General features: G+C 38.1%; 1 protein-coding gene across 1 annotated transcript in view; it reads left to right on the top strand.

Annotated features, from left to right (window-relative positions):
• PTPN13 (protein tyrosine phosphatase non-receptor type 13) overlaps nucleotides 1-16,913 on the top strand; it is a 100,101-nt gene extending 83,188 nt beyond the window's left edge. The window contains exons 32-47 of the mRNA XM_067297415.1: nucleotides 1,166-1,324; nucleotides 2,011-2,182; nucleotides 2,314-2,524; nucleotides 3,233-3,303; nucleotides 4,900-4,961; nucleotides 5,687-5,843; nucleotides 6,193-6,369; nucleotides 7,818-7,897; nucleotides 9,162-9,217; nucleotides 10,281-10,384; nucleotides 11,637-11,785; nucleotides 12,408-12,498; nucleotides 13,233-13,570; nucleotides 14,134-14,349; nucleotides 15,076-15,138; nucleotides 16,085-16,913. Coding sequence (XP_067153516.1) covers nucleotides 1,166-1,324; nucleotides 2,011-2,182; nucleotides 2,314-2,524; nucleotides 3,233-3,303; nucleotides 4,900-4,961; nucleotides 5,687-5,843; nucleotides 6,193-6,369; nucleotides 7,818-7,897; nucleotides 9,162-9,217; nucleotides 10,281-10,384; nucleotides 11,637-11,785; nucleotides 12,408-12,498; nucleotides 13,233-13,570; nucleotides 14,134-14,349; nucleotides 15,076-15,138; nucleotides 16,085-16,165 — 2,187 coding nt within the window. The 3' untranslated portion in view covers nucleotides 16,166-16,913. The remainder of the gene's footprint in view (nucleotides 1-1,165; nucleotides 1,325-2,010; nucleotides 2,183-2,313; nucleotides 2,525-3,232; nucleotides 3,304-4,899; nucleotides 4,962-5,686; nucleotides 5,844-6,192; nucleotides 6,370-7,817; nucleotides 7,898-9,161; nucleotides 9,218-10,280; nucleotides 10,385-11,636; nucleotides 11,786-12,407; nucleotides 12,499-13,232; nucleotides 13,571-14,133; nucleotides 14,350-15,075; nucleotides 15,139-16,084) is intronic.
• Nucleotides 16,914-17,311: the final 398 nt, after the last annotated feature.

The following is a 17,311-nucleotide window of genomic DNA, read 5'->3' as shown; positions in this document are numbered from 1 at the left end:
GTGCCATTTGTAATCATTGGACTATGACTGTTCATGCAAGTGTTTGCAGATGTTTTCTGTCTAGCCTTGAGGGGTTTATATAGCATCACTGCTTCCATTAAATACAAACTTCCAGTCTGTCAACGCTAAATCTGACTTAATTGTACGTGCAGAATTGGAGCGTGTTTGGATTAGATAGTTACATAATCAGTTACTCTGTGAGTGCGGATGTGTCCATGTGTCTGTATCCACATGTATACACATGTATTTTATGTCTGTCTTTTCCATCTGGAAAACTTGGCATTAAATACTTATCAACACCTTGACAATGTTCTCAGACTAAACTTATGTGCTAGGCTCTTTCTTCCCTGTTAAGATTCTCTGTGGTTGTTTGAAGACCATGAGAAAAATCAGGGTGGAAGGGACTTCAGGAGACCCAGTTCTTTGCTGCATTGTGTGTTGTGTAGCATAAGGGACTTGTGGTTCCATATTCTCACAGACCTGATCAATTCATGGACTGAAAAGATGGAAAACTGAGCATTGATGTGTCTCAACTGTGAGAGTCTTTCAGGTTACAAAGCCATTCTAATCCAGTACTCCAGTTTGAGAAGAAACATGTTGTCCTCTTAGTCTCTAAAGTTTTTCTCAAACCTTCCTGAAGCTGTGCTAGTTTCATTGCAAATGGTGATACATCTGTTTGTTTCAAATCCAAAATGAATGCAAATTAGAATAGGCAAAGCATATGCATGTGTTCAGTTCCAAGATAAACTGTAGTACTGTATCTTCTTGTAGGAAAATACATTCAACTGCTTTCTTCAGCTGAACGGTTTTTGATATAGCCGGTGTAGTCTTGTTACTTTAAAAATGCAGAGCCTTTTACTATGTGACAGCTAATTGAGGATAAAAAAGGTGTCAGCTGTGAAGTGTGCCATCGTAACTTTGTTTAGATCATAGGCCTTTGGCCCATGGTTAGCTCCATGCAAAAGAGTAGTCCATCTGAGCTCCTTAGAGCTGCTTACTTGAAGCTGCTTCCCTGAGCCTGCTGAGACAGGTGTCTTGGTACTATCAAGACTTGCGTTCCCGTTAAACGAATAGGTAAATCAGTTGTCTAACTGTCTTAATTTCATTCAAGTGTTCAGGTTGTTTCTATTTGTCTGCATTGTAAAGTGCTATTTTCTTCCCCTAGGAAGTAGAGCTCCAAGTTACCATGACAAAGTCAGAAAAGGGCAGTCTGGGCTTTACAGTGACCAAAGGAAATGATAACATTGGCTGCTACATTCATGATATTGTTCAGGATCCTGCCAAAAGTGATGGGAGACTACGACCTGGAGACCGGCTTATAAAAGTGAGAGAATTAGCATTTCCAGACACAGGAATTGTGTGAAAAGGACAACTCTGAGCCTCAAAAAATTTCCATGGCTAACATATTGTGTTAGGAAGTAAATGGAAAGAAATTTCCCACTGTAAAGTTCAGCAATTATGTAGTTACATTGTGTAGTAGAGACGTTTTTAATTATAGTATTAGTTTCTGATCCAGTGCAAGCTTGCATGGGGGCTTCTAGTCACTATGAGTAGTCCCAATGACGAGCATAACATAGGGCATGTGTGTGAGTCATTGCTAGATCAGGGCTTTGAAACACTGTTGAATACTTTTAAATCTTAAGAAAGGTGGACAACTACATACCAAGTTGGATTAGGTTCTGAGTCAGACTTTCAGATCTGAGCTTTAAAAAGTATGGCATCTCAGTTTTTTGTTAATAGGAACGGTCAGATTATATGCCTTAATGCTTACCATTCTGACATTTGGACTATGAACTTGTGTCCTCACTTGTGACACTTCAGTTATGTGCATGTGTTCTGTCTCTCCGGATAAGTATGTTGGGCTGCAACTGTTGTCATATAAAGAATCTATAGTTTTGTCTTTTAATGTGAAATGTGAAATAGGAGTGGTAGTAATTCAGTTTCCTCAGTAACACTAGCTGTTCTACTTGGAACATAACTAGGAGTTTTCTGGTGTTTTTATCTTTACAGGTTAATGACATGGATGTCACTAATATGAGTCACACAGATGCAGTAAATTTTCTCCGAGCTGCCCCAAAGACTGTCAGATTAGTGCTAGGACGTGTTTTGGAGTTACCCAAGATGCCAGTGTCACCTCATTTACTGCCTGATATTACGCTAACATGCCATAAGGAGGAGCTGGGTAACACAAAGTTATATTACTTTTTGCTCTAACGTGGAATGTTTTTCATGGTCTAGTTGTGAAAGAAAAAAAAGTTAGTTACAAAGAAAGAACATACTTTTCTTTTCTTTTCTTTTCTTTTTCCTGCACAGGTCTGTCTTTATCGGGAGGTCATGACAGCCTTTACCAGGTTGTATATATTAGTGACATTCTCCCCAAATCAGTTGCTGCGAGAGACGAGAGTCTCCATGCCTTAGATATTATCCATTACATTAATGGAGTAAGCACACAGGGAATGACTCTGAAAGAAGCCAAAAGAATGCTGGAAACATCCCTTCCTAAAGTGGTGCTCAAAGTGACCAGGTATATTTTGGCAGTAAATGCTTGCCTGTGACTTTGTTTTTCTCACATGATTGTATGAATATATGGGTAAAACATGTTCCTGGCATGACAGCTGATTCACCAGAGTGGTAATAGCTGGCATATTATTCAGGATTGACACCACAAGGGGCCGTACATTCTCAGTTTTTGTGCTTAGCACTTTCCATGGTTTGTTGAGCCTTCTGTGTTTCGAATGAAACTGGTCAAAATATCCTTTTCTTTAGAACTATCTCTACGCTTTTCATTTTTTTTTGCCTACTTCACACTGTGAGCATTGAAACAGTTATCACCAAACTGTTTAATAAAACTGTTTTTGATGAAAGAAAAACATTGCCTGTAGTGTTCTAGATGTGCTCTGTTTTGAGGCATGGAGGGCTTTATTTTCAGATGCAAAGTTCCCAGAGTTCTAGATTTTGAGCTCTAGCCTGAGACTGTGAGGCTGAATCTTTTGTCAGAGTCTAGAATGAAACGGGCTCTAATGAAGTCTTCTAAGCTTTTGGAAATAGGATCCTAACTACTAATGGTTTACCTCTAACACTGCATGTTCTAAACGCTCCAGAACACTCTTATTAGAGATCATGATTAGCGGTCTTACTGACTGTCAGACACTGATGTACTTATGTCTGACTACCATGATTTTATTTTTATTTTTTTTAATATAAAAGTGTCTGTAAACATTTCTTTTCATAGAGATGGTCACCCAGTGATTCCAAAATCCCAAAGTCCTGACAGTGCAAATCTGTGGTCAGTGAAAGCTAACGGTAAGGATTGCTTGGTTACCTATCGCAAGTGACATGCATGTGTTCATAAGAATGAAGAAACTGGTATGGGCCTTAAGATATCATCCTACTCTGGTTGCTGTGCTCAAACTCTGCTTACTGAGATCAGCTCCAGCACACGTTGGCTGGATCTTTCCTTTAAAAGCTCCACTAAAAAACATTCTACAGTAGTCGTTTTATGATTCCACATTTCTTGTAGTTGAGAATTTTTCTCTAATATCCAGCTTAAGTCTTTCTAGATGTATGTTCAACTGCTTCTCCCCCTGTCCCCCACCACCACCCTTCTGTCCTGTTTCCTCTGACCAAATATGAAAATCTCCATCTGTTGCAGATGACATGGCTTTAGGTGTTACCTTAGACTCTTCTTTTCAAGACCAAACAAACACAGTTTTGGGTGGTTTGAGACCCCTTTACCGCCTGCATTTGCTTCTGTGTGGAACCACTCCTTAGGTTGTAACTTACCTTAAACTTTTACTTTCTCCTTTGAAATATGGCACTTTGCATTTGTCTTGATTCATTGTAGTCTTGTTTTTCACATTTTGCTTAATGAATCAAGATAATTTTGAGTATTTATCTTGCCATGTTAAATTACTGCAACTCTTCCAGTTTATTGTTGCTCACATGTTTTACAACTGTACTCCACCATTTATTTCAAATAATTAGTGAAGATACCGATTAGGAACAAGCCTTATGACCAAATCCTGGAAGACCCCACTTTAAAATTCCTTTTCTGTACATGTCTAGTCATGCATAGGTGCACAACTAGGTATACAGTTACCTTTCAGTAATTTCATGTAGATCTTTCTTTGCTTATATCAGTGCATAAGGTATAAGAAAATCCTGAACTTCACTAAAGACTAGGTATATCGTATCTACTGATTCCACTTTGTCTCGTTTTTTTTACCAGTCATGTGATATCTCAGATAGGTGGTGGTCTTTTAAATCATAGTATCACTCTTTTTACCAAGTAGGGAATGACCTTTTGAAGAAGGGCACGGGTGTTGGATGCTTTAAAAAAAAAAAAAAAAAAAGCCACAGCTTTTCTCTGTTGGACAGAAAAGAGAATTTAATATCTGTATAACTTTTGTACAAAACCTCTCTTTTGATTGTACACTGTGTATTTAAAAAGTCATTCTGAAAACATTGGGTGCCCGTGGCTGTTGAAGAGGAGAAGGAACAACATTAATTATATTGTTACATTTGGTGATATATGATTGCAAGGTTGTATTCTATACATTTCAAGGGAAAGGGAGTCATGTCCTGTTTTTCTATAAAGCGCAGCCATTTCCATTGTGGTGTTATGTTATCAGCAACATTTGTCTTTTGTTCAGAGTTGGTTATTTATATTAGCATTCATCCTCTGTGATCCCATTGAACTTAACATCCCATTATAAAATGCAGTCATCAGTGTGGCAATGCCCAGCAATCAGGCAGAAATGTAACTCATTTCACAACATAAATATCTTGTTTTTTTGATAAAAATCACTGCTGAGGCTAATTTAATCACTGTGAAAATATCACTGTTAAGTTGTTGTCTTTTTCTTCTCTCCCCTTTCCCCCCGCCCCAATTTTGTTTAGGCTGCACCCATGGTGATCACTGTGGTAAAACAGAAATGTCAGCTGATGCGTATGGGCCCAAGGTATACGTTACTCTATTGTGTGTATTTTCTCTGGTTAATGGAAATGCACTTTCATACAAGTTTAAAAAAGAAAAAGGCAAACAAAGAAACCTCGCACTGCATTGCATCAAACATGCAAATTCACATTGTCAGTTGATGCGAGTAACCAGTGGTCAATATAAATACACAGATCTTTGGAGTTGGCCTTCTCTTCCCTTGGGACTGCATTATAGAAAGACCAGTGTTCTTATGAGAAGGATGCAGGACAGTGATTCAGAAAACTTTATTCCTAATTGCTGCAGATGATTACATATTACACTCACCAGATGGTTTTATTTCTTTTTCTCCCTTGTCTTTTCTGAGAAATGGTGTGATGTGGGACTGAGAGTATTGAAACCTGAATATGTTTTATAGAGGATATAATAAAAATGTGAAATACTATCATGTGTTCTCTTGTAGCAGTTGCTTATTCATCTCCATGGAGTATTTTATAGATCCTCAAATTTTGTTTTCTCAGTTTCATTTAAAACTTGTAATGCACCTAAAAACTACCAAATTACAGGTAGAATCCTGCCCCACCCACCCACCCACCCAGCTATCTCAGAAGAGTAACAGACATGAGATTATTGTGGTTCTTTTTTATTTGTTGCTAAGTAGAGCCCTGCGGTTTTTAAGGGTTGCTTGCTGCTAAAATAAAATGCTAAACTTCTTAAAAAGTTAATGTGTACTGTGCTTTGCTTTGTTAGGTAAATGGCAACAGCATCCTAGGAGTGTCTCATGCAAATATGGAAAATAATATCCATCAAACAAAAGGATTAATGAATCTCACAGGGTACAGAGATATCCCTTCCCTTGGCTTTACCAATCAGATATCAGATTTGTCTAAACACAGTGACAAATCAGGTAAGAAGAGATGAGATTGGGGCAGCATTATTCAGTTTTTACTTCATGAGTACAAGAGAATGAAGGCAATAGCACTGTTGAATAGGCTGAAAGAAGTCAATGTTAGGCTGGCATTCATTTTTAGAAGATCATCTCCAGGTCCTGTGCTCTGCTGTAGAAGAATTATTTGATGTTGGAAGTAGATAGCAGAAATTAGATTCTGTATAGGAGTGAAATGAAGGAAAAACATGATATCAGCCAGAATTTATGTCTTAAAAAGAAGGTCTTAGAATACTTCTTGGTGTCTGCCCTCTTTTTTTTCCTCCTCCTCTTTTGTGAAAATTTGTCATTTTATGCCATTTCGTTTTAGAAACAGAAGTTCCAGATGATGAGTATTATGATGAGGATGATCACAATGAAGTTGTTCAGTATCTGTTGGATGTTGTAGATGAGGAAGCTCAGAACCTTTTAAATCGCAGTAATGCAACATCAGAGGCCCAGAACCTTCTGCATCTCAAGAATGCCACATCGGATGATCATCTGCCAGGTACTGAGAGCCATTGAAAAAACGGGTCATTAGCAACAAAATACCTCTTGAAACAAGATGCTCAGTACTTACTAAGGTGAAGTTGAAATGATTTTGTGAAGTGAAGGTTTCCCAGTGAGAACACAGATATATGGTTGCTCTATCCAGTGAAGTTCAGATGCAGTTCAGAAGTGAAGTTTGTTTGGTAAATCTGGATTTTGCTTTCAGTAATCTGGGAAAATGCATCCTGTTCTAGAATGTTTTTGTGAGTGAAATTAATGTTTAGGTGCCTGGTTGTGCACATGCAGTCAGACTTCAAAGTTTCATTGACTACAGATTGCAGAACTTGGAAATGTGTTGAGATCTCCCCAAAACCAAACTGTTTGCCAAGTTGCTTCATCTCTTTTATATAAGCCTCAAGGAGCTCAGCACCTTCTTCTGTCAGTGTAGCTTTCTTTTCCTTCATTCCATGTCTTCAGCTGCAGTTGTTATTAACTGAAATTTAGTGTGTAAAGGGATTTGTTTTTCCTGTGTGGTGTCACAGTATGTGTGTATGTTCCAAGTGTTCAAGCAAGATGCTTGCTACTGCTGTGGAAGTTCCCTCCAGAATTCAATATATCCCTTCCAAAATTATAATTATTTTAGCCCTTTTTCTACTCTTTCAATTTAGGTTATTGTCATATGTTATTACAGTAGAAATCAGGGAACGTTAAGTTTCTGGCTAAGCCTGAACCTAAGCTGGGGAATATCATTGGAGATCCAGTACTTCAGTTCCTTCCGGCTAGGATCTGGCCTTCGCAGTTGAAGATGCATTGAACCCATAAGACTGCAGGGAGTTGCTACAGCAAATAGGATTTTATCCAGTATGTTTTGATGAGGACTTGTTAATACAAAGAGCAGGTAGAACCCAGGTTTAGACCTACTAGAGGTCTAAACCTAATTGAATTGGAGAAAAACTGTTGACATGGGAACCTGTTAATTTACTGACAGTAGTCTGTCCATTCATTACACTGTGGCATAAATATTCTTTTTGCTATGCAAGCGACCTCACATTTCATCGCATGCATTCTGATTGAAAAGAAGGAAGCATAAAGCCTGATTCTCCTATACACTAAGACCCCTTTTACAACACACTGGTAGCAAAGGGACTTGAAAGTCGTTTTCAGTTACTCTAGCACCTGTATTCCTGTATAGTGCCAGACTAGTGTAACATTCACATCTGTGAGAATGTGACTCCTGGGTGTATTTCAGTGTGTGCATGTATGACAATTCCCATACAATGAACATTCTTAAGGGCAAATGTGCATCTAAGGCCTTCTACACTTGACCGCTTTCTAGTTTTGTAGTTATGTGCACATTTGAAAGGTGCACTGTTTCTGAATGGAAAGGAGGCAGAAAGAAGCCTTGTTTTTGAGAAACCTACCTCTAACAATATTTTTCTGTATCTTCTGATTTTGTTTCTCTGTTAGAGATGAATGGGAAGCTGACAGAAGACAAGTCTGAAGACACAGACTGTGACGGATCATCTTTACCTGAAGATTTTTCAGAGGTGAGTAGGCAAGAAGCTGGTAGACCTTTGTCTGCTGATTACCCTTTCTCAGATACTTCCTTTCAATTTATTATTTTCTTTATTTGCAAAGAACTTGTGGAAGTAATCTTATGTGCATTGTCGATGAAACCATCTTTACCAGTGGTAGCTGTAAATGGTATACAGAAACTTATTTTTGAGGTAATGTATAATTAATTATTCAGTGGTAAATTAACTATGCAAGAGAACTAAGCAGAGAATTAGCACAAGCTGTTTCTCATGTAAAAGCCAACAGCTTTTTTTAAAGTGGGTGTGATATATTTCTAATGTTATTCTAGGCATTTTGGCTAAGAAGTTTCCTTGATTCCTGCTCAAACAAGGGAACAAGTCATGGTGAATACTGTGTAGATTTATCTATCCCAAATGTCAGTTTGAGGTTTCTTCTCTCCTTACTGACTTGTAAGTTGCAAGTTGAAAGACATTGCTCTTTTAGACATCTCACTAACCCTAAAAAAAGAAAGAAGAGAATACTGAGTATTTGTAGAGAGCCTCTACTGAAAACAAAGACAAAAGCTGTCTAGATGTCCAGGTTTTGTATCTCATATTTCAAATTAGTGGACCTTTGTCTATCCAGCACGTTCTGGTTGTTGCAGCTTTCTCTCCAGTTACTGGAGCTGAGAGTCAAATCAGGAATCTGCCTCAGTGTCAGCGTTCTCTAGGTGATCCAAAAGTAAAACTGTCTTTGAAAAATTGGTGGAAACTGTTCTAAGATGGATAAATATAAATCACTTTGGAGAGTTTCTCCTTCTCAAAAAGAAAATTGAAAGGTCCTGTTCTCTGCCAAGCCTTCAACTTCTGTTGAGGAAGGCATACATACAATTAACTACCATTTAGAAGTAAAGCCCAGTTCTGTTCTGCACAGGAGTGGGTGCCTTGACAGGAGGCAGAAATGAGGCATTTACGTTCACTGTTGAACTTTCCTCATTAAAGGTTTTAAAGAATTAAGGGTCTGTTGGATTACTTTTAGGTGGTGCTACTGCTGCCATGAGTCAGGAAGGACTTTAAGGCAGCTTTTGTCCTTGTTTTCAGTAGAGCCTCTCTGCAAATACTTAGTATTCTCCTCTTTATTTTTTTTAGGGGTAGTGAGATGTCTAAAAGAGCAATGTCTTTGAACTTGGTCGCCTTCAGAAATACTCCCTGTTTCTGTTCACATAGTTTAAAATTTACTGTGGATGAGTGTTATAACTATGACCTTAACTGTGTTTTGAAATATTTTTTCCACTAGCCAACACACATAAATGGTTGTGAAGAACATTGTGAGGTAAAAGCTACTCCAGAAAGGTAAGGCTTTCTTTCTAGTGCTGGTTGAAAGCAAACATGTACAATGTGGAAGCTCTGAAGAGGGATATGTCATAATGCAAACAAACCATAAAATACCTGTGCAATGTCTTGTTGAATTGCTTGCTGTCCAGTCTTGTTATCCAAGAGGTTGTAATTTGCCTGAATATTAGTCAGTTATTGTATGGTTTGCCATACCCTGGCTGAATTTATTCCTTTGATATTTGGTTATAACAAATAACTGGGAGATGTGTTCAGATAATGCCAAAAAACTTAATTAGCATTGTGCTAGAAATTTGGTACTTTAATGTGGAAAAAAAGTTCCAATGAATACTGTCTTCAGTTTGAATCTTAACAAGCTTCCTAAATGTGTTTTCTCCTGGTTGTGGAGCACAGTGCCCACATAGTCCATTGATTAATCTGTTCCCACTTGGGTGCTTTGAGGCTTTATTTTTTTATATGGAAAACTAAGTATAAACCTGACCAAGTGATTAGCTGTCCCTTTGAGCCACCTATTTCAGTCCTGGAAATTCCCAGGCTCGTGTCTCTGTGCTAGGTAATTCTAATCCTCAGTCTCAGTAATGCTTCAGCCAAGGTGCATAAACTTTTTTTTTTCCTTTTGATTAAATTTCTGGGAAGCTTGGTTAAAATCTTGGCATGAAAAGTGACATTCTGGCATGTAAATACTTCGTATGTTTATCACCATGTTCAACAAACCTAGAAAATTCACTATTGAGAAAGCAGATAGTCCAGTGCATAGGTAGTGAATTTTGAAAGGTACAGATCTGTTTCAGGTTGCAGTTGGGCTACTTTGCCTTTGAAATGTAATTACAATGAAAAAATTAGTAAGTTCATATCTTCCCAGCTATTTCCCTGCCATTATCTTTTTCCAACCTCCATTACTAATTTAAAAAAGGAAAAGAAAGTTTTTATGTCAAGATCCTTGGTGTGCATCCAGTCCAGAATACTTGCAATTATAAATTGCTTTCTGGCAATGCCTTGAATTCCAAATGTGTTGGATATCTCCAGGTGTTCATTTTTACTTCCATTCCTTGTCCTTTTTAAGGTCACCTCCACAACCTCCCTTGAGCCAAGCAGACGAAGATGAAATCACATGGGGAAGTGATGAACTGCCAATTGAATCAATAAACCAGGAACGTGTACATAAAGGCAAGAACTTCAATAAATAAACAATCAGGGCAAAATTGAGGATCACATTAAATACACAGAATGTCAGAAGTGCATTTTAAAATGTCCTGGATATCCAGATAGATGCAATGGGAAATTAAACAGCTCAGCAACCCACTAGAAATGATCTTTACAGCTGAACATAAACCAATTGTGACAGTTTATAGGAACAAGTGTTGGCAGCGTTGGGCCTGTAGTCAGAGTTGAAACTAGCTGAGGTTTTCTTCCATGTTATCTATTTGCCAAAAGCTCTAACGACATATGATGATTTGTGTCATTGGACTGCGATCAGATCAATATCTTGTATCTGCTTGACATATCAGATACTCCATGCTCAAAGTACACAATATTTTCCCTTTATGTTGAGCCTCATTTTTCCACTGTTGCTCAGTTTGGCAGAGTGAAATACTACTGAATTTGATGAATTTGGCAGAATCTAGCCTTTACTTTTTGAAATAATATTAGAAATTTCAACTCCTGAAATTCATATACAGCAGATTTGTGTCTGTAATCTTCATTAAATGAAAAAAAAAATCTGTGAAAACCTTTTGACTACATCAGCAGATTTAGGACACTTTCAATTATGATGCCAGAGATACTTTTAGTTTATTAATTTTATTGTGTTTCAGAGGAACACTGAAGGCCATTTGCCTTGATATAAAGCAAGTTTTATTGGAAAACAGTGCATTTAGCACATCTTACAATTACCACTTAAAATACATCTTGATGTGAAGTGCTAAAAACAGAGTCACAGGCTGTGGTGTTTAAGTGCAAAGTTCTGAATTCATCCTTGTGTATATTCATCCATCTTGTCGATTATAAGTATACTAAGAATTACGCTTGATGTGTTTGTTTCAGTGTATTTATTGGAACTTCAAGTAAATGCTCTTTCTAGTTCCTGGATTGACCAAAGCTGATTTTACTTTTGTATTATTTTTGTTTTATTTGTTTTTACATGCCTAACAGATAGGTCATCTGTGTACTGCTGAGGGTATATGGATGGATTCTAGAGATAATAGGCAGCAAACAGTGGTGAAAAGATTGTTTTCCTCAAGGGTGCTTTATTGGTCATGGCTTCTTATAAAAAATATAATAATGGTATATGAGTCGGACATGCATGACAAGAACACCGTATACAGCAGTAACAAGGAAACTGTAACACTGCACTGCAGTTGACATTTCCGTAGTTTAGCTATTTATGTGAACACGTAAATCAGTCTTGTTCTTCTGCTAGATTGTCCTTCAGTGACAAATGAAGAGATCTCTGCGCTCCCTACTGTGAAAGTGCTTCCTGGAGGCAAGTACACAGGAGCCAGGTTAAAGTCAGTCATCAGGATGTTGCGGGGGTTGCTGGAACAGGGTGTCCCTTCTAAAGAGATTGAAGTAAGTAGCTATCTGTCCTTTTAAGCCTTTTTTTTTCTTTCTAAAATGTTGCCTTTTAACAATATGAAACAGTTAAAATTGAATGGTTGATTCATCACTGCCTTAAATACCACAGCTCTTCAAAGGAGTGAAAAGACTTCTTTACCAAATGTCTCTCCCTTCCCCCACCAGCAGCTGAGAGAGAAGATTAGGTTGAGCTGCAGCTCGATTCAGAAGTGCATTTACATTTTATTATTTCTGGAAAATTCTTAAATGAGTATGAAGTTAACAGACATGGAGGAGGTTAAATAACCACTACGAAATCCAGCTGCAGCACAGGAAAATGTGAAAACAGTTTTTTCAAAGTGTTAACAGTCAGCCATGTTAAACCACCTCTTTTTTGGAGAAGGAGCTAAAGTATTTACTGGATAACAGTTCTCTCCCCCCGCTCCCCACACTCCCCCAAGTGTTGTGTTTTCTTAGCTGTGTGAAATGAGATTTGTTTCTGTGACTGAATTATTTTGCATAACCACTTTGGTGTTTTTTCCTGTCTTATGTCTATTAGAGACTTGGTTATATAACTGCTCTTAACATTTGTTGTTGTTCAGGACATTCTACTGAAGATGCAATTATTTGTTTACAGAATCTTCAAGAGTTAAAACCTTTGGATCAGTGTTTGATTGGACAAGCAAAAGAGAATAGGAAGAAGAACAGATATAAAAACATACTTCCATGTAAGTCCCAGTCTGATGTTCGGTGCTGTTAGTTTGTCTCCACCTGTATGGTCTGATGAATTGGATCAGAAGAAACACATTTTGATTCTCAGTCCTAGTTCTGCTGCTGTGTAGCCAAAAAACCCCAGAGTATCTGCTGGTCATTTTCTAAACATGTAGAGTGAACATTCATAAAGGTTAAAGATCAATGAGCAAAAGACTAATGTAGTAAGTAGAGATGGATATTTAAAGATTGTTTCAGTTGTTTCAGCAGATCCTGCTTGAAACAGGGTGAAATACACGTGAATGTATGGAGCCAGAGAGCTTTATTCCATTTTACCCATGTAAATTTGGTATAACAGATATGTATACTATTGTCAGTAATCTTTCAGCATCAAAATTCTGTTTGTCTTGGCTGTGAGGTATGCAGATGAGAAGTGAGAACTGACAAAGACTAGCTCTAAGTGAGAAACTTTCAACCCGAGGTTCAGGGGTGCTCTAGTTCAAGTCAGATACCCTGCCTGTCTTGTTGGTCAGGTTTGTCCTGAGCCATTTTTTTTTCTTCATGAAAAGAGAAGTACTAATCAGTGTCTTAAAGCAAGTATTACACTGATATATTTTTGAAATATTTGTGAATGTCCTTGGAGATGACAAGTAGCATGTGAGTGTGTAAAGTTTGGCATCTCTATTGTTAGGAGGGTTTAATTATGTGCCTGCATAGCATTAAAGTAATTTTGTTTGTGTTGGGATTGCAGATGATACCACTAGAGTACCTCTCGGGATTGAAGGTGGATACATCAATGCTAGCTTCATTCGCATGCCAGTAGGGAATGAAGAGTTCATTTACATTGCGTGTCAAGGACCTCTCCCTACTACTGTAGCAGATTTCTGGCAAATGGTTTGGGAACAAAACTGTACTGTGATTGCCATGATGACTCAGGAGGTTGAAGGAGAAAAGATAAAATGCCAGCGCTATTGGCCAGATGTACTCAATAAAACTACTATGATAAATGATAGACTCCGGCTTGCTCTTGTAAGACTCCAGCAGCTGAAGGGCTTTGTCGTTAGAGTGCTGGAGCTAGAAGAGATCCAAGTAAGTGAATTGAATTATTCTTCATTCTGAGAATTTATTTTGAGTGCTGGCATTTCTGTCTTCAAACTTCTGCCTTGCCTGCTTTCAGTCAAAATGTCTGCATTGAGCAGTAACTTGGGGTTTCTCCTCCTTGTCTGATGATTGCTATTAGGCAATGCTTCCTCCTTACAGCTTGTGCTACCATGTGACATTTACAGGAGAAAGTCTTTGGTCCAGGAGATGATTTAATGATGTTAGTGAGGCTTTAAATGTGGTTCCCTAGATGTCTTTGGCTGCAGAAACGGAAAGATATGTGGGCATGAAGATCTCTAATAACTCAGTCTGGCTGGTTCATTACTTTGTGTGATTAGTGCAGTCTGCACAGTGAATCTCATACTATTTAATTACCTGCTGCTTACTTTCAGTGTAGCTCATTGTTTCTCTTATTTTATTGAATTACAGACTACCTGTAATTTGGTCTGGGCAAATCCCTCTCTCCTGAGACTGTTTCTTTTAGGAACTTACCTGTTCCCTTTTTTCTGCCCTGTGTGATATTTTGGTGTCATTGTGTTCTTAAACCTCAGACAGGTGAGGTACGGCACGTCTCACATCTGAACTTCATCGCCTGGCCTGACCATGACACCCCTTCTCAACCGGATGACCTGCTCACTTTTATCTCCTACATGCGGCATGTCCACAGATCAGGACCTATCATAACTCACTGCAGTGCGGGCATTGGACGGTCAGGGACCCTTATCTGTATAGATGTTGTTCTAGGGCTGATCAGCAGAGATCTTGATGTGAGTACCTAAGAGGATGGACTAAGCCATGCTTCTGACTTGAATGAACTGTGTTCCATGGGAGGTATTCAGTTATTTAAAGAACTGAATCCCAACCTCAATGACAATGTTACCTCTGTGTTTAAAATGAAGGACAAAGCAGATTGTCAGAAACTTGAGGTGTACAAACGCTTCAGCCTGAAACAGTGGTATAAGGAAACACGTTTTCCAGCACAACCAAAGATATGCTTTCTGTGATCCACAAGAGGGTGCTAGCTTTCTTATGTTTGTGTCCTTCAGCGAGCTGGTATGGCAAAACCCTTTGTGGATTTTTAGAGAAGATGAACTATAATGCCATGCTTAGCACAGTAGGGCTTCTAAGCACTTCCTTAACTTCTAGAACTTTTATAATTCTGGGGAAATTAAAAGCATTTTGCTAGACTGGGCCAAGAGCATCAATTTTCTGCATGATCAACTCTTAAAAGTAAGCCAGAGAGTCTGTGGAGGTATACAGTGATAGAAGAAAGAGAAGGAGAGTATCTTACGCAGGAGGGCTGCATACTTTTTGCATGGGGACAGCTCATGCTGGTAACCTGCCAAATATGCATATAGTAAATTTTATTTGTTCTACTACTGAATGTTTAATATACTTTGTTGGATTCTTTGGTGCAATGCTGAGAATTTTTGCTGTGTATCCATGTGTGTGTCTCTTTCGGACACTTCACTTGCTGCTGTTTGTTTTGACAGTTTGACATCTCAGACTTGGTGCGCACGATGCGTCTGCAGCGACATGGGATGGTTCAGACAGAGGTGAGTCTGGCTTGTCCGGATATGCACTGCAGGAAGGACGCTGGAATCACAATTCTGATGTGAATTGCCATCTAATGCAATGCTTGTGTTGTGAGAATTAAATCGGATGCAGACTGGTGCATATTGGTCTGTATTTAACAATTATAATTATGTGCAATTTTTTATGAGCTATGCTCTCTCAATCTGTTCTACTAAGGATTTGGAGTTTTCTTCTACTAAAGCACGTGTTAGAGAGGAAATCAGCTGAGGTTTTTGGCAAAAATATGGATTAGATACTGAAAAGAAAGCCTAATGGTAGCTGCTGTGAATCACTGAAGCTATTGGAGACATCCTGAAATCTCCTTTAGGGAGGTATTTAAGCACAAGTTAAGTGAATCTTTTAGGAATCATCTAGATCCGGAGCTAATTAACCTTACCTTGAATTTGGACATCTCAAGGTCCTGTTCATACTTGAACCACTTCTCTGAACACTATACTTGAACCACTTCTCTGAACGCTGAAGACTTCTTAAATCCTGTCTTTTTTTAAAAAAGAGCTATCAGCCATTGCCACCCCCAACATATATTAGCCCCCAAACCTATATCACCAAGACTGTAAGATGAGAAGTTGCATTGTAATTGAAGTTCTGTGTTAGGCAGTTTGATGAAAGACCTTAAAGTCATTTGCTTGCATCATATCTACTTTTGTAAAGTATTTACTCACTTTGAAGAGTTTTTGATGTGAAAGGAGTAAAAGTTTCCTGTATGAAAATACCCTTTTAGTGTCAGGGGAGTGCCTGTATTTCCTGAAGCTGAAGCTGCATGTTTCTCTGCTGTGTATTTTTCTTTGTTTACCTTTCAAAATAGTATTGAAGTCAAGCGCTGTGCACCTGTGAAGAACAGATGAGAGTGAATTGCTTAGTGTAAGCATTTGTTTGATGTGCCCTGTGATTTCCTTTCCTTTACAGGATCAGTACATTTTCTGCTATCAAGTTGTCCTGTATGTCCTGAATCATCTCCAAGCTGAAGAACAACAGAGAGGCAAATAAAATACTGAACCTAAAGTGCTTTTAAAATAAGAAAGTGAGGAAATCCAGAGGCTCTTGCATGTTTTGATTGTTCTGCCAATACTATTCCAGTCCCTTTCTTCAGTTGCTGTCAAGTATCTTTGCTATACAGTCTGTCCATCATTCCAGCGAAGGTATATAGTATATGGAGAAGGTCTAGCTCATATAGTACCACTACTGTCTTCAGCCCATGGACTCATATGTGAGACTTTGTATAACAGTAAATAATATTTAATAAAGTTGCATTTTTTGCAGCTTTCTTAATCTGTGATAAAGTACTGAAATAAAAATATTTTAATTAAAAAAAATAAATGAAAAAAATCTTATAATGCCTTCTGCAGTTCTGCAACTGCTTTGGGTATGTTTCTTATGGGGTGGGGAGCGAGGGTACAAAGCAGTATTTTATCCTGGCAAACTTTATTACAAAGACATTTTATTAGTCTCTTCTAAAAGCTTGTTTATGGCACAGAACTTTTTGGCATTTCAGTACAGTTAGAGCTATTTTATAGAGGGTATCTTTAAATCAGTATTTAAGCTTTAAAAGATGCCTGTTAGTATAAGAAAGGTAGTGAATGTTCACTGTAAGTATTGCAGTTTATAATGTTTACTTGGTAGAGTTTCATGTATATATTTATATACTTTTACAGAAAAAAAGCTGAATTATTAGGTGTCTAAACTTATAACTGATTAGGCATCTCCACTCTGTAAATAAAAATACACTTAAAATATATTGATCAGAGGGTCTGGGTATTTTTGTGTCCTCGTGACTGATTTCTCTGGCCTTACATGGCATCATTCACTATGGTTGCTGCACATCTTACATAATTTGCAACACAAGGGCATCTGCATCTTGACTTTTCAGTGTCCTTCTGTTCTACTATGTTCATTTGAGAAAAGCTGCAGAACTGTGAGTTCCTTTCAGGAGAGCTTCCACACTGTGGTAAAAGAGGAGGATATTTTCCCTTCCCCTCTTGTTTTGGGGCATAATTGGGCATTGGAGACCTGTATCATGTTTTTTTTGGTGTGTTTGTACTTGGAGGCTATGGCAGTGAGATGACAACAATGTAATCTACTCTGCTTAAATCAACCAGGTTTCAGGTGGGAGGCAGAATATCAGATTCTAACGCA

Source organism: Apteryx mantelli, chromosome 5 (genome assembly GCF_036417845.1).
Source record: "Apteryx mantelli isolate bAptMan1 chromosome 5, bAptMan1.hap1, whole genome shotgun sequence".
Classification (NCBI taxonomy): Eukaryota; Metazoa; Chordata; class Aves; order Apterygiformes; family Apterygidae; genus Apteryx; species Apteryx mantelli.
This window is presented reverse-complemented; position numbering and strand designations above follow the sequence as displayed.